This window comes from Hippocampus guttulatus, chromosome 3, assembly GCF_054856545.1.
Source record: "Hippocampus guttulatus isolate MCC_2025c chromosome 3, RoL_Hgut_1.0, whole genome shotgun sequence".
NCBI classification, from domain to species: domain Eukaryota; kingdom Metazoa; phylum Chordata; class Actinopteri; order Syngnathiformes; family Syngnathidae; genus Hippocampus; species Hippocampus guttulatus.
Genome location: NC_141263.1, coordinates 7437430 through 7457973, shown reverse-complemented (window position 1 = coordinate 7457973; position 20544 = coordinate 7437430). Strand labels below are relative to the sequence as shown.

Sequence of the window (20544 nt, the reverse complement as noted above, 5' to 3'; positions counted from 1 at the left end):
GTAAATGAAAAGTGTAAATGTGAGTGATTGTAGAGTATATGCTGTGGAGGTGGCGTAATACATTTTCATATCGCTTAAAAGTTCATTCATTTCAATAGTTCACTTCGAAGGAGAAACTCAAATATAACACAGGAAAGCTGTATGAAACCCAAATACTTTTTCAGAAAGCCTATTCAAACTCAATTTACTCTTCGCTAAAGTCAATCCATCCATTTTCTGGAGAATTCTTTTGAAAAAGTGAATTAGAGGCTTTTGGTAGCCGTACACAAGCAACTTATCTAACAAATACAAAAACGAAAATATTCCACTCGTACTTACAGCCATTGTTGTGATTGATATGATTCATTGATATGAGTCGAATTTTATTTAATTTGTTGTCAAGTTTTCATTGCTACTTATGGAAATGTACTAGGCAGCTTAAACCAGTCCTTCTCAAAAAATGTGGCTGGTACTGTATATGTTCTTTTTTTTGTCTCTCCCATTGAGTGACCCTTGCCACCCTAAGCTCCACCTTCAATTTGCATTATGCAAATGAGCCAGTTGGTTTGTGCCAAGTGAGTGATGCATCCTCCCCTTCTAGCCCCCTTTCCTCCCGTGGTCTTCTCTTCCTCCTCCACAGTCCCCAATACTCATCGTTCTCCACCTGCTAAAGGTAAGATGGACATTTCTCGCTAGCTACTAGATCTTAGTACGCTCCTCCGAGATGAAGAAATAAATCATCAATAATATTTCCAGATAGAATGATTTCTTCATCAGTATGTGAAACTTCAACAGAAGGTAGCTAAAACGCCTGTCATCTTTCTCCACAGTGACGCTGTCGTGAGATACTGCAAGCAAACATGGCCGCTGTAAGTGAAATGAATTACTGTGAGATGTTTAACTTTCTGTTATTGTGTCAGTAGATGCTTGCTCTGGGATGGACCCGTGAGCACTTTTTTTTTTAAGACGTGGCTTTACAGGTCTTTTTTCTGTAATCATGTGAAGCAGCTTAACGAGTCATTCGGTGGTGTGCGTCGCTTGGGGTGCCCGCCAGCTCACAAGCATGCCTGACACTTCAAGGGGAAAGTCAAGTCAACCTTTTTCTACACAATAATATGTTGTATACACTGCTAATAGTCTAAACATAGCATTCTGATGACGAATATTGTATTTGTGGAATATGAATGAAGCAATACAAATCCCCGTTTTCATTCATCTCAGGGGCCCTTATACTGCTATTTGGTGTCAACTGAAAATGACATCACAGTCACTGAGGCCTCGGCTAACAAGCAATCACATCAAACCCAGAAAACAGGTGAGCCGTGATTGTTTGTTCCCTCAGCCCCAAGCAACTGTGATGTCATTTTCAGTGGACATGGCTAAAAATGGGTGGATTTTTCAGCTTGACTCATATTCCACAAACGCAATATTAATAATCAGAATGCCATGTTAAGACCAGTGGTAAGAGAACATATGATTGTATTTCTGACTTGACTGTGCAATTCACAAGTATGTGTCAAGTCTTGACCTTCAGGTTTCAAGCAAGTCCGAAGCGAGTGTGGCAAAAATCAAGCAAGTCATGTCGAGTTTTGACTAAATTGCAAGAAAATTTAGTCGAGTTATGACTTGGTTAATCTTTCTCTCTCCCAATTTATATATAGAGTAATCCCTCACAATAACACTATTCATCTTTCACGGATTCGCTCTTTCACAGATTTTTTTTTCATGCAGTTTTTTTGGTTTGTTTGTTTTTTACAGTGCATTGTGTTCTGCATCCTGATTGGTTAAGGGGCTGTCGTCGAATGTCAACAGTCTCCGTGCCTCATCGCTGTACATCTTGCCAAATTTTCTCCATGACGTTGATAGGCTTGAACGTTCTATACAGTATTTCTAAAAAAAAAAAAAAAAAAAGTCAGTTGTTTGTAAGAAAAATACATCAGTATTTTAGTTTTTTTAAAGCGTTTGAACCTGAAAAAAGTATTGTATTGTATATATAATAATTGTAAAATATAAAGATGACTACTTCATGGATTAAAAAAGAAAATCTAACTTTTCTTTCCAAAGCAAAACTAGCATCACATTATTCTTAAATTGCAGATTTTCAAATGTAAACTGGCAAGACTTTTTCAAGTCAAAGTAAATTTGAGTCTCATGAAGTATAAGAAGCTATTATTCATCAACATCGCTGTTCGGTCTGTTACGCAGACTGGATCTTTCCGTGTGGTGTCAGAGGACGAGCAGGCCATGAGATCCAAGCTGGAGCATCTGACAGTGAAGGATCATGGGCCCGTGTTTGGGCCATGTCACAAAATGCCAGGCCACACCGCACAAAAGGTATGACGGCTTTGCACGGGGCAGGCTGACGTCGACTGCGCAACTCTAAATACGATACGACCACTTTTCAGGCTAAAGATGAGCTGAACGAGACTGAGGAGAGGCGGATGTTTTCCCTCAAGGATCTGCGGGTCATGATGAAGGAGAGGGCGGCCGAGGGAGATGACTTGGCCAAACTGGTGCTGGAACGTTTCGGGGACAAGCCCGACACTCTGCTCCTGCGCTTCCTGCGAGCCCGCAAGTTTGATGTTGTTAGGACGCATGAACTCATGAAGGGTAACCATCTTTCGCCTTATCGTTGATTTTAGCATTTGTTCACATTCCGTTGATATTTACTGATAGCTTCAGTAATTGCGAGGGAGGCCTCTTTTGTGCTCCGCTTTAGCATGAATACTGTCCATCACAGAGAAAGGGAGCCATGTGGTTGTTAATTGGAGGCTCTGATGAGGCCCTGACAAAGACCTCCTTTGTCTCCAACTGGGACAGCAAGTATATTTTACTTGGGAACTCACCGTGTACCGGTGGGAACTGCACAGCAGAGCGCCATGAGTTACACTGGTTGTACTGCTGCTCAGTTTGAGGCTGTTGATTGATTGACTGGTTGATGTGAGCTATAGAATGGATACACGTGGAAGTCCAAACGCAAGAAATTGGTGAATTTGTTAACGGTGAACCCCGAATGTGAATGAGATCACTGTGTTCTTTGTATGTCTGGGCTACGACATAGCAGTAAGAGTCTATCTAGTATTAGTAAAAACGCAATCACCGTTATTTGCCCAAGCATTACTATTGTTAATTCAGTAACCTCGTTCTATTCACGCGGGATAGAGCCTGGAGTGGACAGCAGAAAAAAAAAAATCTCAAGCCTCTCCTCTTGTTTACTCGTGCTTGATCATGTGGGGTTCAGTTGATTTCTTCCCACATGAGAAACGCGGTTCTAGATTAGGATTTTGCATTATACCGGTAGTTAGTTTTGATTTCAATTTGACGTTTGCCCTTTATATTCAATTAGTTTAAATTAGGTTTCAGAGCAGGTTTGTCAGGTTGTTATATTAGTTTGGTTTATATTTGTTTTAGTATTAGCTTAATTTGTTCATTTAAAAAAATATCACAACTAAACTCAACTATTCTTTATTTTTATAGTGCTTTCACAACAGGGAGTATGTGTGGAGTGCAAGACGATAAAAAAGGCCACTCTTGGGAAATAAAGTAAAGTATTTACGATTCGCAAACGACTGTTGAGCTTCCTTCTTCTGTATGGCCGTATAGTAGTACCGAAATATAAATGCATTTAAAACAAACCCCAAAATCTCATGTATGAAATTAATTGATAAAATAAAGGATATTTTCGCTCTAATCATAGTTTTAAGTTAGTTTTATAACGTTTCAGTGAGTTGGTGTTTTTCATCCACTCCCAAACACCAAACTGCCAAATGAAAAAATAGACTCTTTTTATTCATTGCGAAATAAAAAGGTTTTAATCTGCCTTTCGCAATCAGCAGTCGAAAAAGTTAGGTTGCACAAAACACTCATTGGACTCCGAGTGAACTCACAAACTGTGCTGCTGTCATATCTACAATAAGTCATCAACGCCATCTACTGGTGGGTGTGCAGCCGTAAAGTAGTTTCCAAGTTTGAAATTTAAAGTGGAGTAACATCGGCCGAGTGTTGGAAAAAAAAAACTGCAACGGTATAATTGTCAATGACAGTTACTAACTTTTAAAAGCTTATTTTATTTTGTTCACAAAAATGTTTTTTCAATCTCAGTTGTAGTTCTTTCATTAGTTTGAATTAACTTTATAACCTTATTTGAGGCCTGCTCCATATGAGTATGTTGAGTGAGAATTGCTTTTATATACAAGGAAGGAACAACTGACTTGACTTTTCTTCAAAACAAAAGCTCGTTTAAGTTTAGTGAAAGCATTGTTTTCCAAACCCCAAGAATTTCCCCTTTTGAGCATGATAAGAACCCAAGGCGCGCATAAAGCCACATAAAGATAAAAGTAGACAAAAGTTCCATTTCGCTAACATGTTTAATGAGGGAAAGCTGGTGTGCAAATGTGAACTTTCTCTGAGGGGTTAACGGCGAGTTGTGAGTGAAAAACAAACACATGCACACTCATGCGCGCGCCTTAATTGGGGTCTTTGGGGTATGAAAAGGGCAACAGTGCACATGCTATGATGAAACAGTAGTGTCATTGTGTGTGATGCATCTCCTCATACACGCATAGACCCGCCATGAATATCTTGCATTGTCGTGGCTGTTTGTAGGTTACGTGCGCTTCAGGAAGGAGTACCCTGAGTTGTTTGAGAACCTGACGCCCGAGATGGTCCGCAGCACCATTGAGTCGGGCTACCCCGTGGTTCTGCCCAGCAGGGACAAATACGGCCGTGTCGTGCTGCTCTTCAACATTGAGAACTGGGACCTGGACGAGATCACCTTTGATGAGGTTGCAAAAAAAAAAGAAAAAAAAGAAAAACAATCAACAACAAAAAAATGTTGATAGGCTTGAAATATCATTTAGAAATACTAAATCCATCTACACGTTACTGACCGGCATTAAGTGTTTGTCTGGTAGTGGTCTCGTTAATGCCACCGCTCCACTGTGTATGTGTGTGCGTGTGTGCGTGTGTGTGTCAGATTCTAAGAGCGTACTGTGTGATCCTGGAGAAGTTGCTTGAGAATGAAGAGACCCAGATCAATGGCTTCGTCCTGATTGAGAATTTCAAGGGCTTTACCATGCAGCACGCCTCCGGGATTAAGCCGGCTGAGCTCAAGAAGATGGTGGACATGCTGCAGGTCAGTCGAGAAATAGGCCATCGATCAACTCAACAGTGAGCAGTTTTCGACTGCGGTTTTGTTCGCCATGCAGGATTCGTTCCCCGCCCGTTTCAAGGCGGTCCACGTAACCCACCAGCCATGGTACTTCACCACTACGTACAATGTGGTCAAGCCTTTCATGAAGAGCAAGTTGCTGGAGAGGGTATGGACAGAGGGGCGGGGCTCACGCACTTCTTTTGCACATGGCTTCTCGTCTGATGAATACCTTTCACCTCAGGTTTTTGTTCACGGGGACGAGCTGGACAACTACTTGAAAGAATTTGATGCCGACATTCTTCCTGTAGATTTTGATGGGAAAGCTTGTGTGGCAGACTGCCAGGCTATCGCCAACAGGCTTTTCGGCTCAGAGGACACGGCTCTCTGAACCAGGACGGCCTTCATCGCAGATGATGATCAAATAGGCACTCTGATTTGAAGCTATAGCACAAATATCTTTTCTTTTTTTTAATCCGTAAGGCAGCGCTGAACAGAAAAGTATTTAGAGTTAGCAGAAGGTGGTTTACTGTGATAATTGATATTGATGTTTAGATATTGCAGAAAGAGTTGTTTGGGATGTGCAGCTGATGTTTCTTTTTACTGTTCAAACAGAGGAGTTGAGTTAGCTGTTTGCCTTTCCAACTTGAAGAATATGTGCCTACAACTCGCCAGATGAATGCTAAGAGAAAATGAAGTGGTTCTAATGCAGGAAACCCTAAGAGTACATGAGAAGGGTTATAAAGTGGTTACAAGTAAACCTGTGTGGTATTAAACGATATATTCTGTCCCCGTGACTTTGTTACTCTTCAGATAATTTAATACTGTAGCAACAATTCATTGCCCGGAGCACTACAAATGTCTTTTGTCATTTGCAGTGGATTTATAAGTATATTCATTAAAAAAAAGTTTTCTGGTTGTAATATAATGTGACAGGAAATTGCAAACACATTGTTGATGTCAGAATCATGACAGTCTTGCAGTTTCTGAAGGTTTTGGGGTAAGAAAAAAAAACACCAGCAAAAGTGTTTTTGTTGGACAAAATTTATTTGAACCACAATTCCTTATATAATGATTCTTGAAAAAGAAAACAAGGAAATAAAAAATGATCCAGTGTCCAAAATGAGAAAAGAATGTGTACAGCTTTCTTGTCATTTTCACGTCCCTTTATGGTATTTCAGCATGAACAACAACAACAACAAAAAGAACATTAAAGCTGCATATTTACTGTGGCTTATTGTGACGGTGAGCTCTCATACACATACTAAAAAAAACGGTGACTCTATCCAAGCTGAGTGTTTTTGGATTCCAGTCTTGAATGATTCATTTGCCCTAAAAAAAAGTATGAGGCCAAAATGCTATAAAGGAAACACTGATTTTCGATGGCCTGGGCACATATGACTACATTTTCTTTTACAACTATAATACACAACATTAAAAGTCCCCCATCATGGTGTCATATTTACACAGATTTTCATGAATCTCTTCTGATTGCTTATTGCCTTCAGTCCCTTTATTTTAGCTCCAATCCTGGGCTCTTAAATATTTCAAAATAAATGCATTTTCAAATATTTACTCTTTCATTTGTTAAGGTCGATCATTTTGGTTTCTTGACAGATGTGACAAAATGGCAAAGTATGTATTTCTCCATCACCAGCATACAAAGACCAACAGATAGTTGGAGAAGTATTCACACAAAAAATGAATATTTGTTAAGTTGGAGGAGGCAAAACAAAAACAAATTCTCATTCATGAAGGCTGAACTGGAAACAAATCAAGCAATGGCGTCACGCTGGGTGAGATGATGATTGGTATCTGACAGTAGGTGGTAGCAGGGATTTTTGTATTATCTATTCTTATTATATTCTATTATGGCAAAAAAAAAAAAACAGTTATTTTTTATATTGATTGTTTTTCACCTTACTACCAAATAAGACAGCACCACTTTGTACCATATTGTACAACGGTCACATGTGAATGAAAAAGAACTGCAAAGAAGAGAAAGAGGAATGTGGGAGGGACGCAACAGTGGGATCATTTTTGCCTGACTGAGAAATTGAATTTGGGGTAAAATAAAAAAAAGTAGTCAAGCTTGTTGTTGAAGATGCTGGACACCAGCAACAGCCCTGTACGAATAAACAGGCATGTACTTGGTAGACATCATATCCCTCATTTCAGTGAATAGCCATTGTGTAAATTGTGTGTTCTATTGTGTACCCGTGTACCCACCCCCACCCAAACATTGGAACAAAAACAAAATGACTTAGGTTAGATCGAAATCAAGTTTCATATGAGAAACTTTCAAGGTACACTGTTGTTACGGCTTTGTTTGCAGTGCATCATCATTTTGAAGTAAATTCATCTGTCACTGTCCCAATTTTTAGAGGAAAAGATTGACCGTGTTACGTTGCCTTCGAGTCAACATTTTCATCTCTGCAGTTAGAGCTCAAAGAATTGAAGTCTGAAGTTGCATTCGAGCAATTGACTGCATTTCGTTTTTGTTCAAGTAGACGCACTCCAGCACTGAAGACCAAATATTTGAACATAATATATGAACAACCCATTACAATCACCAGTACTGTTCAAACAGTTCACAAAAACAAACATTTGGTTTATCGTTTCGTAACTCGGCCCTTCAACTCGTCGTACCTCACAGCTGAGATCGTTTTAACCAAGCTAGTAAGTGTGCTTGCCATTGCAAAACCGTCCCTTCGACCTTCCCGGGAATGAGGGCTTGGCTTTGGCTTGTGAGCACTGGCAGTGAGGTGAGCGTCTCACCTCTCGACTGATGCTGCAGCTGGTCAAAGGCGAACGGAACAGAAATAGGTCGCCAACGAGAGACAACACGCGGAATTACCTCACACATTAGCGACGTTGCCGTCTCACTAGCGGAGAGTATTTTCAAAAATAATAATACATGGGATGGGTGAAGCTATAAAGTGCAAAGAAGCAGAGATTGTGACGGTGGCCATGTGCATTGATCCCATTTGGGGCGATCCCTGCTCCCAAGCAAATATGCTTTCTTCTTTTTAAGGTGTCATGCATACAGTAAGTGCCGGGGAGTCCTTTGGTTGATTTTAGTTGGCGCAAAAAGAAGTCCTATCAAGACGTTACATTGTGTTTTAAGAGCTAATTTTCAATGACTTAGATCGGGCCTCTCAAGCATGATGTGACACACTGACCCCAGTTTTTACCTTTCCAACCCGACGCGGTCACAATGGTTAAGGATGGAATGGATAGTAAAAGGACGCTGCATGGAGGCTATAATGGTGGCGATAAGCAGTGATCGGTAACGGGCACCGAGCACAGCACTAAACTACTCTGATGGCCTCATTTTTACGGGCCGCATCTTCTCATATTTGGTCACTGCCTTCATTGACAAAGGTCACCGGTGAGCACACGTCAAAAAAGTCATGTGTTCCTGCTCTGAACTTCACAGAAGCAGACGGTTGTTCCTGTGACTGCGCTGAAGGCATGGGGACACGTGGCGGGCGCAGTACCAAAGAGGAAGGCAGAAGGAGAGAGGGAGCACTTCCACATGTCTCCTGAGTGACGGGACAGTGGAGTCTTGTGTGGTTTACCATCAGGGAGTGAGAAAAAAGACGGAGCCAAAGGCTTTAGGCTTTTTTCTTGGTGCAGGTACTCTCGCTCAGGTGGTCGCTTTGGCACGGCGGTTTCTGCTTCTGCCACTGGCAGATGGCGTTGGCGTAGCTCACAATCACTTTGTCCATCCAGGTGAGGGGTTTGGGGAAGAGCACGGCGCCCTTGAAGAAGCCCAGGTGGCCGCCGTGTAGCGTCAAGGCGAAGATGACGTTGGGCTTCTTCTCTACGGAGTGAGACAAAGCAGAGAGCCATTAGACCTCTGGACTCTGAACACGTGGACGGAGGAGTTGCCCACAATAGGATACCGATACTGGTTTGTACAGATAAAAGCATGACTCATCGGTTCGATTATCAGTTTGCCGCACAACCACGCAGACTTACGTTACAGTATAATAAAACAGTGAAAAAGCATCACAGTCAGTCAATGGACACAGCAACTAAAAACGATTTAGCTGTTTTCAAAAGGCCCAAACTGGTCTCAGACTTGTCAGTACTGTACATTTGCCTGGTTGTCAAATTAGCCAGATGACAGTTCAGGGGTCCTTGGTTTGCAACAGCTACACTGCTACGGCAGCGGAATGACGCTAAATTGTGACAGAGTCGGAACACGGTGTTCCGCATCATGAACCTACGCTAATGCGGTACTAGAATCAGAGTTACGGTAAATCTTTGCTTCAAAAGAAACACCTGCAGGCCACCAAAATGGAAGACTCAAATGTACGGCAGTAAAGCAATGTCCTTCTTCACAAGTGAGATGAGACTCAATGTACCTTTGTTAATGTTAGTATTGAACGTTATTCTTAAGAAATAATTATATCTGTTTATGTGAAGACGCCAACCATACGAATGATTTCTGCCGCAGGCTACTCATGTGAAACTTGGGGGCCCCACATTGGTGACCCCTGACGTAGTGTATTCTTACGATGCTATGAAAACTAGTTGATGCTGGGCCATTCGTAACCTCGAATGTCGGGACTGTAAACGGGGGAACCCCTGTCGTCATTGATACATCATTATGCAATTTCACAATCAATATTCCAATGAACAACCTTGGCTTCAATTTTGAACTACCGTAAGCAAAGATGCAGATGTTGGCGTCGATGTGTCTGACAAGAATAGACGAAGCTAAAAGAGGAGTTGAGCACGAAATGGAATTTGACGGAATTACAGTGAGCCAAGCTGGGACAGCTGCCCAAGAATTGGCAACCAAAGGTCAAGGACCAGGACATCAGGCACCCAAATAGCAACCTGGTGCTAGAAAGCTGTCCACGACTCTCTTCATCCATTTTCTACATCGCCTACACGAGGAGTCACTAATTGAGTGTGCTTTCTGTCACCAAAACTGTGACAGGTTAAATGCGGTGAAAAACGTTCATGTACCGGATGCGCGTCCATGATGATGATGAAGGAGGTGTTCAAATATATCCAACACAATTCACCTCGCGTGGCGGGATGACTCTGAGTGGCGCGAGGGGGGAGCACCGGGGCTCTTGGGCCCCTGGCGTAGCGAAATGCCCACCAGCCGGCGGGGAAGGAGGTGGGGTCTTACTGGAAGGTGCTCGCCCCGCCAGAAAGGAGGGGAGTGGGAGTAGCCGCCCCACAACCTTCCTTAAACAATAATCAGGCGAGAGTCCTTCCGGGGCCCGCACTGGGGTTGAACCTCGTGAGGCACCAGCGAGAGTCGTACCGGGTGTGGGACCCGAGAGGGGGGGGCAAATCCCTGACGGGGGCCGATTGCCCAGGAGGAGAAGGAACACAATTCAAATAAATAAGTAATGAAATGCAACTACTGCCTGAGATGAAAATGAAGGAAAGGAGTTGCTCCCCCCATTCCAACATGGTGGAATGGCTCTGTTGGCTTTTTTATCGCATTTGGGACGTGAGGACTTGAGGTTGAGAGTGTCACACATTATTTTTAAGCCATCAGGCCTTTATGGGCCTTGCTTTGTGCACTCTCGCCTGACTGTTGAAGTGTATGATTTTCTGGAGTGACAGCTTTCAAAGTCTACTCCACCTCCACCCACTTGTTTGCATGATCGCGGCTTTACATTCTACAATTTTGTTCTTTGCTTTTTTTTGGGGGGGGGGTGTGGGGGTCGCTGTCTGAAAATGATGGTAATTTATGTCAAAAAATTACAACGTATATCATTCACTGCACTGCATTTTATTGTATGAATGAGAGAGCGAAAGTGTTAATGTGTGTGTGGAATGGGGGGGGGGGGGGGGGTAAAAAGCTGCGGTCAACTGTCTAAATGAGTACACTATAAGTTTGGTGAACACAAATGTAAAGCTTGTGCACACACCAGTTCAAGTAGAGAAGACGGGTGCTGAAAGAAGCGTTCAAATAGCAAACATGGTATATGTGAGAACCACAATCTAATAGTATAAAATAGTCTTGTGGCAGCATTCACAATAACGTCATCACCAGTGAAACATCGGAGAGCTACATGAGTTTCCTGCAGTGCTACTAGAATGAAACAACACCCCGTTGTATCAAGCCACCACCAAGTGATTGTGGATTAAAATGGACATAGGCACTCGATCTGATTTAATAAAACAGATAACGTGCAAAAACTAGGACACCTCCCTGAAGCCGATAAATCATTCATCTTTATCCAAAGGCCACGTGAACTTGCACAGAGGGCTGCAGCTGTTCCCAAGCGGGGCGGCGTGGTCAGCTATAAAGGATTGGCCCCGATCTCTTCATTTTGTCCCTTATCTGGGTTAGTGGGAGGAACTGATTCAGTTCAGTCGTGATTAAGATCCCACAGGGCTTTCAACTGCGTGCACCACGCATGGAAGCTGCCTTAAGTGCTTATCCGCACCCTACAAATGCTGTTTTTTTTCACCATTCAAAGAATGATGGTTAGAAGGCAAGCTCAAATTAGCACTAAAATAATAAAAATAGGTATAGAGGTTGTATGGGGGTATTCTGTGTTGCCGTTTGGAGCATAAGAGGAGCGGCATGTACCGTGGAGCTCTGTCATGCCCTTTCCTGGTATGACTGTATGGCATTCTAAAACCAACAACTGTGTTTCTTAAAAGACACATGACCGAAAGTCATGTTACGGTCCACGCATGCTCACAAGGGAAGCCTCACATATGTGGGGCTTTTCTTTTCCCAAATAGCCTCTGGGTTTGGAAATAGGGCAGTAGCCCAAGTGTCACAGGCTGGATGACACTGCATGGGTCAAGTGACACCGGTTTTTTTTTTTTTTTTTTGCTGTCAGGTGGCAGAATTATTATGATTTGAAATGACATGGACATGAATTACAGCGGCGCAAAGGGAAAAAAATTAAAAAATAAAAAACAACAGGGACCTCGGATCAACATTTCCATATTTGTGTTGTTTATGAATTGCTTTTTTCCTATTGTGTTGTCACTGCCTAGTGTTGACACTTACTGAGTTGTTTTCATGCAGGTTGTGTTCTGTGAACACAGGCATACCGGATATGTCGCTTAAAATGTTATGCCAAGAGAAATTGAATAGAGGCATTTACATGGAATTGGCAGTTCAGGTTCCACTTTCAGATTTTTCTTACTAGTCTCAAATAGCGCTGATATAAGTAGTCTATCAGAACTTAGTCAAGTTGTCTAGCTTGACAACATTCTTCCTGAGAGCTCATCAAGATGCTTAACAAGAAGCATGTGAAAACTTCAAATTGAAGTACTTAGGCCACAAAAAACACAATTCTGAGATTTGGTCTGCCAGCAATAGCATCTTTGCTCGATTGAGGTTTTGGATTTGAAATAAACACTGATCGAAAGCAAACCAATTATAATCTTTGGAAGCGGAGTTTAAACATGTTGCTGTGTCACTGAGGAGGTTGTCATGAAAAATGATTGCTTACCTGCTAATGTGCGGGGGATTTTGAGCAGAGAATCGTGAACCAGAGGATCATCTGCAGCGTTCACAAGCAGCAGTGGTACATTTACCTACAAAATTACAATGACAGTCTATCAGACAAACACCACAGAAACTATGAATTTGTGTGACATTATACCCAGTTGCCTTACATTGTGAATGTAATGTACACAGCTTTCTTTCTCATAATACTCTTTGAGAGAGCTGTGGCCGTGGAATTTCCTGTTGAAAGACATGAGAAAGACAACTGATTCATTTGAAGATTTTTTTTAGGTGAAAAAGAGGAGAACGGCAAAGAAGCAGTTTAGGACGTTCGTAATACGATGTGCGAATCCCGGCAGCAACACAATTCTATTCATGCTCAATCCAGCAGTCACACGACTACTGAACAATGAGCGAAGGTTTCCATCACCTGCGAGTACTGTACTTGTTTACGGCGCCGCGTGAGGGGCATGGATGTAAACGGCATTCTATTGGAATGTATTACAATGTAAACAATATATTCCTTGAAAACCAGATATTCTGAATAGCATTTTTTCCCCACTGCATACTTGTGATTTCATTCATTCATATAATTATTGTTCTACATGAAATGTGTTTTAATGGAGAAAAAAAATGTCATTTAATTGAAAGGGAAAAAAATACTTTATCGGGGTGAATATTGTAATAAGGAAATACAATTGTGTCCCTATCGTACAATGCAGGAAATTTGTTTGTATTGTCATATTATATCATGATGTATGATAATAATGATATCCACGTCATACGTCATTTGTACCATTTCATTCTCTCATGTACCTCATGATGTTGTCATCGATCTGCATGAGAGACGTTGCTGTGTATAGCCGACCAAGGTCGCCGGCTATCATTTTAACAGAGTTCCCCACAAATAGGCTGTGCCTGCAGTGTGCAAAAAAAGGAGAGGGAGCACGTGAATGCACAACAGTTAGCGTTTTGTAACTTTTTGAGCAATAAACATCTATTCCTAGTAAAACGTTCGGTAGCAAAGAAAAAGAGTAAAAATGGTGCATTTGAAATCCGATGACTATATAAGGACATACAAGAATAAATACAAAGAGAGAGAAGAAAAACATAATAAACTACTTGTGCCTGATGGTTTATTATCATTTTTCTTGTCCAAATTAAACCATCCTTAAGGTATCACAGTGAAAGCCGCGAAGCTTCGGTGCAGAGGCGTTACCTGTGTGAGAGGATTATTTTCTTCATGTTGTCAGCCATGAGAAAATTATAGAAGCGCCTGAACTGATCCCACTGCAGGAATGTTTCCTGGGCCCTGAGAGACAAACAGGCAGGAAGTCAGCTTAGTGCTCACCGTGCTACTCAGCATTCCTAACGACGCCATGTCAGACGTAATCCCCTGGACAAAGAGTCATGCCGACAAAGAGGAAAGACAGCATCAGGCAATAACAAACAGCAAATTGGCCAAGACGTTGACGCCCCAAAACTAAGAATTAAATCCAAATGATTTGGGAACAGAGGCAATAACTTCAACTTCCGAGGGGGGAAAAAAAAAAAGAGTCGTGAATGTTGCTTCACACAAGGAAAGAACGTGCTGCTTATATCTGAACTTGGGTTCTTTCCCGTTTGCTAGGGGTTGCTGGCACATGCATGGAGGTTCGACAGCAGCTGTCCCTCGTAATATCTCACCAGCGTGTCGCGATCAAAAGTGTTTATGAACAGGTCAGATTGCCAGTTTAGGTTACAGCGCCGCGCACGTCAACACTTCTACTTTCCAACATCTATGCGGCGGTTGCAGCAAATGATAAGAAATGCAGAAAGAAAAAAATGGAAGGCCTTACGTACACCAGGTAGATAGCAGCCAACGACAAATGAGACGAATGTGTTATCATACAATGATTGAGATTAAGCGATGAGACATCCACCCACCTGAGAGCACTGTAACCTTGACAGACGCTGACACAGCACAGCACTCGCTCCTGGTTGGACATGTTTTCCCCCAGAAACTTGCAGACTATGTTTCCACCCAGACTGAAGCCCACCACTATCAACTGGGTCTGAGCATACGCCCGCTTGATGTACCCAACCATGGCGGCAAACTCCCACGTGCACCCTGTGAGGATCGGTTGACTGAGTTACAGATCAATACACCACAAAATGCATTTGTCTGCCTCGAGATAAACACTTGATGAGTTACCGTAAGTAAACATGCGCGGCGACGTGAGCTCGATGTTGGGTAGCGCTCCGAGGTGGTTCAGCACAGCACAGCGGTAGCCGTCCTTCTGGGCGTAATCCACAAAGGTTCGGATGTAATGCTTCTCGCTGTGGTTACCGATACCAGGGCATATCACCATGGTGATGTCATCTGGTCAAACAAGCCGAGGTATTTCATCAGTAAGAGATTATGGATAATGTACTGCTTTACACCAAATAAAAACGAGTCAAGGTGATGGTCCGAAGGATTTTACTCTCAAGTAACAGAAAAAAAGTGAACCTACTTCAGGAAAACAAACATTTTTTAATCTAAAAATACCGTATTGGCCCGAATATAAGACGGTGTCTTTTCCATTGAAATAAGACTGAAAAAATGGGGGTTGTCTTATATTCGGGGTCTAGACATTATACCCATTCACGACGCTAGATGGCGCCAGATATCATTGAAGCGAATGCTGAACTTGACTCCCCAGGCTTTCGGCCAGACAGCAGGAGGGATATGGGACAAATATGGCACTGTAAGTGCAAGTGGGATCGTTGACTTGACAAAAGACACAGTTCCAGCTGAAGAAATGCAACCGCGCAGCATAATGCTACCATCAGCAGCCTTAATTTGGAAGGAAAACATTTCGGACTGGAAAAAATTGGGCAATGGAAAAAAAAAAAACGTTTTGGGCAATATCCCTGAATGAATTAAAGTATGGTCTTAAATTTTAAAATTGGGGGATAAAAGCATGGGTTCCCTTTCTATATCGAAACCTACACAAATAGTCATAAAATATCTCATGAAGCCATTTTGCCCATGTGCTTTTCATCTGCATAGCTGTGTGTTGCATCACCTCCTGTTCGATGGTCCCCCACTGGTTCGAAGAGGTCAAAGGTCGCAGTGGCTCCATCCGGCATGGGCAAGTACTTCCTGATCCCACTTGGGTGAGGTGCGCTCACCCGACCGAGTTTCCCATATAGGGCGGTCTGGAGGTGACCGCTCTTGCCCCACAGTAATGGCGGAATGTACCTGCGTAGCAAACATTTCATCATGTTGTGTTGTGTTATTTTGACTTCAAAATGGCACCGCGAGAGTGGCTGCCTTTCCAGCAGCTCCTATATTTTGTTGTTCTGCTTCTTCCTTTCATAACCTTGCTGCTGTGAATTGGGAATTTCTCCATTGCGAGACTAATAAAGGTTTTCGTATCGTATCAACCGGTTCCTTTCAAATCAGAAATGAGTTTTGAACCATTCTAGGGAAGCGCATAAGGCTGAGTTGGAGTAGAAGTAACAGTACATATAAAGAACACTGATTTGCATTGCCGGTTTATGAAACGCAAACCTTTGGGTTCACCTTTCTGACTTCCGGGTTGAGTGAACGCTGGCACGTTTTGGCTGCCGCTGCTCAACCCGTATTGTTTTGTGTTTTTTGTTATTGTAAAGTGTCCTTGGGTGTCTTGAAAGGCGCTTATAAATAAAATGTATTATTATTATTATTATTATTATCATTTGCATACAAGGCCATACAGTAACCTTTTTGGCGCGGCCCTCGAAAGATTACACAACAGCAAGTGAAGCGTCATCACTATTTGACAGTGTTGACACAGCTCGTTGTTGCAAATTCCTCAAAGGGCGTGCTTGCATTTCATTTCACTTTTGACACCTTTGACAACCTGAAATCTTGAGTGACGCCATATGCTGCCGAGACTGCTGCAATATCACTACGATAATGTTACCGCTGTTCGATATCACAAAAAGCCGACTGTAACCATCATATTACCACACAAGTTGACACAAATCTTGTTGGCTGTTTCGGGTTTTAGGTGGAAACGTAATGACCAGCACAATACGATACAAGTGACATATTAGCCATGTTTTCTGAGATTACAGCGAAGGCCATTAAACACACATAACACAGCGATTACATGTTCTGCCTAGCTTCAAGACACGTTTCCGTGCATACAGTTCAGAGTGACGTCACACATTACACAAGCCCTTTAACCTTGTCCCTGTGTTTTCTCATCTCTGGCTTCAACATTTACTGCACCTTGAAAATAAGTGTTACATAAGAGCACAGGCAGCGACTTCAATGTGGTAATGTGAGCACCTCCGCCCTTTGTTCTAAGCAGAAGTGGAGCTTCACAGCACGTTTCTGGAAGGGGCACAGCAGCTTTAATCCAATACAAGAGGTGGATTATCGCAATGTTATAATGGGTATTAGTAGACAGACATTCGTGTATAGTGGCCTTGTGACTCCCGTAACAAAACAAGCTTCATATCACGAACAGCTAAACGAACACATGGCATCAAGGCGCACTTGACATTATTTGTTGATTGGACAAACATTATGTGCACGTCGCCGAACACAAGCAGTCATGGTGCCATTGACCCTTGCAGAAAATAACACGGCCATTGGGGGTAACAAATGCGACTTGTTCAAAAATACAAACACAAAATGGATGAGGCGAAGTTGAACGACAACTATCTACTCACTTAAATTAAGTCTGATGAACATTCAGTACAGTGAAAGGCGAAGGGCTCCAGATGACCTGGTTGCATAAGCAGACCCCTGCAGTTAACTCTTCAAGAGTCCCGCTGACGATTTAAGGTTTCCTCTTGAACAATAAACTAGAGGTGGGTGTTCGCTCTCAAAAGTTCTGATTTGGTTAAAAAAAAAAATGCTTTTCACAAATACCGGCGTGAAGTTGAGCGCTTTGTCAACAACCTCAAGAGTACGCACCTATTTCCAACATATTTAAATGCCCTTTGCCTTTTCTCTGCATTTATAGTGCATGTGCAATGAATTCTACGATATAGTCTGGTTTGAATCATGCTCCACGACAAAGCCTGACAGACGTGCGTGGCACATTAAGGACAATTGACGACAGATGGGATTATCAGAGCGCTACATGCGTTACAGTCCCGATTGGCAGGCCAGCATCTCCATTTCCATGGCAACAACATCAATGATAGAAAACTCACTCTTTGGTCAGCTGAGAACAGGACTTGAGCAGGAAGTGGTTGAGGGGTGTGTCTTGATAGGTGAGGTCTGGGGGAGCAGTGGTGCTCTTGAGGTTTAGGCAGCGTACGATGACGTAGAGGACCGTCGCCACCGCCGCCAACTTCATGCCATCAAACATCGCCGGCAGCTCCGGAGAGATGGTGTGCACGTCTGAATCATGCGCGCTCATGATTGCTCTAGAAATTGTTTTTCGTTTTTTCAAAAAGGTTTATCGTTAAAAATCATGAAATACATTTTCATGAAGCAATCAGAGATGATAATGATGAGGGAAAATATCGACTTTGATATTAGCATAAAAACAGGAACTGCACAGTGCACAGAAAAGCCAGACTATTTGTCACTCTCATACTCAGTGCATGGGTTCACACAGTGTTGAGCAAAAGCCTTACGCAATGTTTGCAGTACCGTAAATGGAAGGGAAGATACAGGCTTTAGCAATGACGCTAATTACGGACCCATTCTAGATAGGTTTGTGTTTTTGAAACTTTGTATTGTTGTGCAGCTTAGTGAGATACGGGTTGAAAGGCTCACCGAGTGTGTGGGCACAAAGTGAATGCTGTTTTTTCGTCAGGGTTCCTTCAAGGTCGCAAACAATCGCAAAGACGTTCGCCAGCAATTTTAATGCTCTCATATGTTTATTTGCTTGTTGCAAAGAAATATATATTCAACATGTCCAAAATTTGACGGCGACAAGAAACAGTTTTTCCTATATGCAAACACACTTCCAAAACCTTTGCAGCTCAGTGAGATCCAGGTTTAAAGCCATCTCACTGAGCTGAAAACAAATGCAAGTGTTTTTGAATGCTGCATTTTCGTTAGGTCGCATATGTTCGACAAAGGGTCGCCAGCTGTTCGCCGACAGTTTCAGTGTTTTTTCTGGTCACAGGAATTTCGACAACAAATGTGCAGGTGAATGTCTGGCAAACGTTTGACAAACATTAACTAAAAATGCATTGTATTGATGATGAACGAACTTTGGCGAGAACGCAACATTTTTTACCTTCGAAAACACTCACTCTCATAATTATTCGCAGCTCAGTGAGATATGATCTTTATGTACATTTTGGATCAACAAGTATTGTCCAATGGCAAGACACTGAAAACACTTGCATTTTTTCACCTGTCTACATAAAAAAAAAAGTTTACTCACTTGTTTCTGTGGTGGCTACGATAAAGAATTCTTTCCAAAACTGGGAAAATATGATGGGTAAAGTCACAGTGATGTCATCAGTCCTAAAGAGCAAAGTAACAAGACAGATTAATAAAATAATAAATACGTAAGTAAATTAAAACAAAAACATGTTTAGTAAGATAAGACACATAACATAACAAGCTTGGTCGTTACCAACATAAAATGTAATCGTGTAAATGGTTCTAACCGTCAATCATATCAATAAATAGATAATAACCCCTTAGTTTTGATTAACATGAAGTCTGAATGCCTTAGCTCAATATACTGCAGATGACTGCATCACAATCAGAAATGAGACCTTCATTTTTCACCGCAATTGACATCAAATTATGACTCGCAAATACATGAAATCGATGACAGCTACGCAGTTGTTTTCCCAGACGAAGAACAAGTTGGAGCGTCTGAATCCCCACCCACGATTAATAAACTCATCCAATTTCCGCATTCAAACATCGAACCACGTATACAAATACATTGACAGCGCTGTCTGCAGAATTGCCACGAGGAAATGACTTTGATTTTGGATGACACTTGGTCAGTAAATAAACGTTGTGTTTTAACAAGGGAGTCTGCTATTACTGTGTGTTGCCTTTGCTAGCGTTCTTTATCACGACTTGCTGGCACAGCGGCGCTCACTAACAAGACACACACACTGGGCTTTATAGTTTTGACATCTCTGCATAATGGAAAAGCGAAAAGGAAACACTTGTGATTGCAAAAAAAAAAAAAATCCCAGTTAATATATGTCTGGTGCTCGGATAAAATATCAACATCCCACCATTTGCATTTCGCTGGCTCCACTGCGCGAGAAAATGAGAAGCAATCGTTGCTTTTTTTTTTTTTAAAGATTCGGGCCACGCGGATCACTGCAGTTTTTGTTTGACATCGAGTAAATCCCTACATTTTATTTAATTTAGTGTAGGCTATTCACGCTTTACACTATTGCCGGGCTCATACGTTAAATGATGTTATATACGTACAACGAGGGAAGACCAGACTATCCGTCGCAGCAGAGCATCTTTAGCATAGCGTACTTACCACAGCCGAGGGAAAGAATCTGCCACTGACCGCCTCCAAATGTCCCAACCTTAGTTACAGTACATTTGTTTGTTGGGTTAGTGTTAGGTCATACGTGTCTGCCGTGTAACGCCGTTGCATTAGAAGTGGAGACAATACAAAGCGCACAGACTACTTTACAGTTGCAGCCGCCACACTGACAGCTCTATTCCGCTTCCGAGAAGATTCTGTAATTTGCATACGGGCGCTTTCATTGGTTGATTATTATTTGACGTCACAAAACACTGACTCATATCTTGATATCTTTATCGTCGTGCAGAGCAGTCTGTCAGAAGCACCTTATCCGAATGGTATTTTATCGAATTAACATAGAGTCGTTAATATTGTCCGATCGCATCAATAATGTGCTCCATCCCAGCATGCACAGCATAACCAAGTCTATCTGCTCGGACCTTTAAGATTTTATAAAACATATTTCCATTCTTTCTAGTGATTGAAGTAGATTACAGTGGGCTATATTTTACACATTTCTGATCGGC

General features: G+C 42.1%; 2 protein-coding genes across 6 annotated transcripts; one reads left to right on the top strand and one right to left on the bottom strand.

Annotated features, from left to right (window-relative positions):
* Positions 1-562: 562 nt before the first annotated feature.
* On the top strand, positions 563-5918 carry LOC147207332 (retinaldehyde-binding protein 1-like). Of its 5 annotated transcripts, XM_086106520.1 has the most exons (10): positions 624-652; positions 810-848; positions 985-1062; positions 1202-1294; positions 2185-2313; positions 2385-2589; positions 4585-4763; positions 4955-5113; positions 5187-5297; positions 5373-5918. In XM_086106520.1, the coding sequence occupies exons 4-10, from the start codon at positions 1235-1237 to the stop codon at positions 5517-5519; spliced, it is 990 nt and encodes a 329-aa protein (XP_085962646.1). In that variant the 5' UTR covers positions 624-652; positions 810-848; positions 985-1062; positions 1202-1234; the 3' UTR covers positions 5520-5918. The 5 variants fall into 5 exon arrangements, with proteins under 5 accessions (XP_085962648.1, XP_085962644.1, XP_085962645.1 ...); XM_086106518.1 differs by having other exon boundaries at positions 612-652; positions 985-1294; XM_086106519.1 differs by having other exon boundaries at positions 622-652; positions 988-1294.
* A 236-nt stretch (positions 5919-6154) lies between these two features.
* Positions 6155-20210, bottom strand: LOC147207331 (monoacylglycerol lipase ABHD2-like). The gene is made up of 11 exons (XM_086106517.1): positions 20027-20210; positions 18947-19029; positions 17757-17972; positions 15629-15804; positions 14773-14940; positions 14505-14688; positions 13798-13890; positions 13395-13496; positions 12749-12818; positions 12583-12667; positions 6155-8954 (listed from the first exon to the last, which is right to left on the bottom strand). The coding sequence occupies exons 3-11, from the start codon at positions 17963-17965 to the stop codon at positions 8746-8748; spliced, it is 1296 nt and encodes a 431-aa protein (XP_085962643.1). The 5' UTR covers positions 17966-17972; positions 18947-19029; positions 20027-20210; the 3' UTR covers positions 6155-8745.
* Between the last annotated feature and the right edge of the window lie 334 nt (positions 20211-20544).

Excerpts from the sequence above, each read along its gene's own strand:
- LOC147207331 (XM_086106517.1), bottom strand. The coding sequence starts at position 17,965 with ATGAGCGCGCATGATTCAGACGTGCACACCATCTCTCCGGAGCTGCCG. Across the intron at positions 15,805-17,756 it reads TGTTCTCAGCTGACCAAAGA|GTACATTCCGCCATTACTGT; the intron begins GTGAGTTTTCTA and ends TTTGCTACGCAG. Across the intron at positions 12,668-12,748 it reads GTGTACATTACATTCACAAT|GTAAATGTACCACTGCTGCT; the intron begins GTAAGGCAACTG and ends GTAATTTTGTAG.
- LOC147207332 (XM_086106518.1), top strand. The coding sequence starts at position 1,160 with ATGAATGAAGCAATACAAATCCCCGTTTTCATTCATCTCAGGGGCCCT. Across the intron at positions 1,295-2,184 it reads ACATCAAACCCAGAAAACAG|ACTGGATCTTTCCGTGTGGT; the intron begins GTGAGCCGTGAT and ends TCTGTTACGCAG. Across the intron at positions 5,114-5,186 it reads AGATGGTGGACATGCTGCAG|GATTCGTTCCCCGCCCGTTT; the intron begins GTCAGTCGAGAA and ends TTCGCCATGCAG.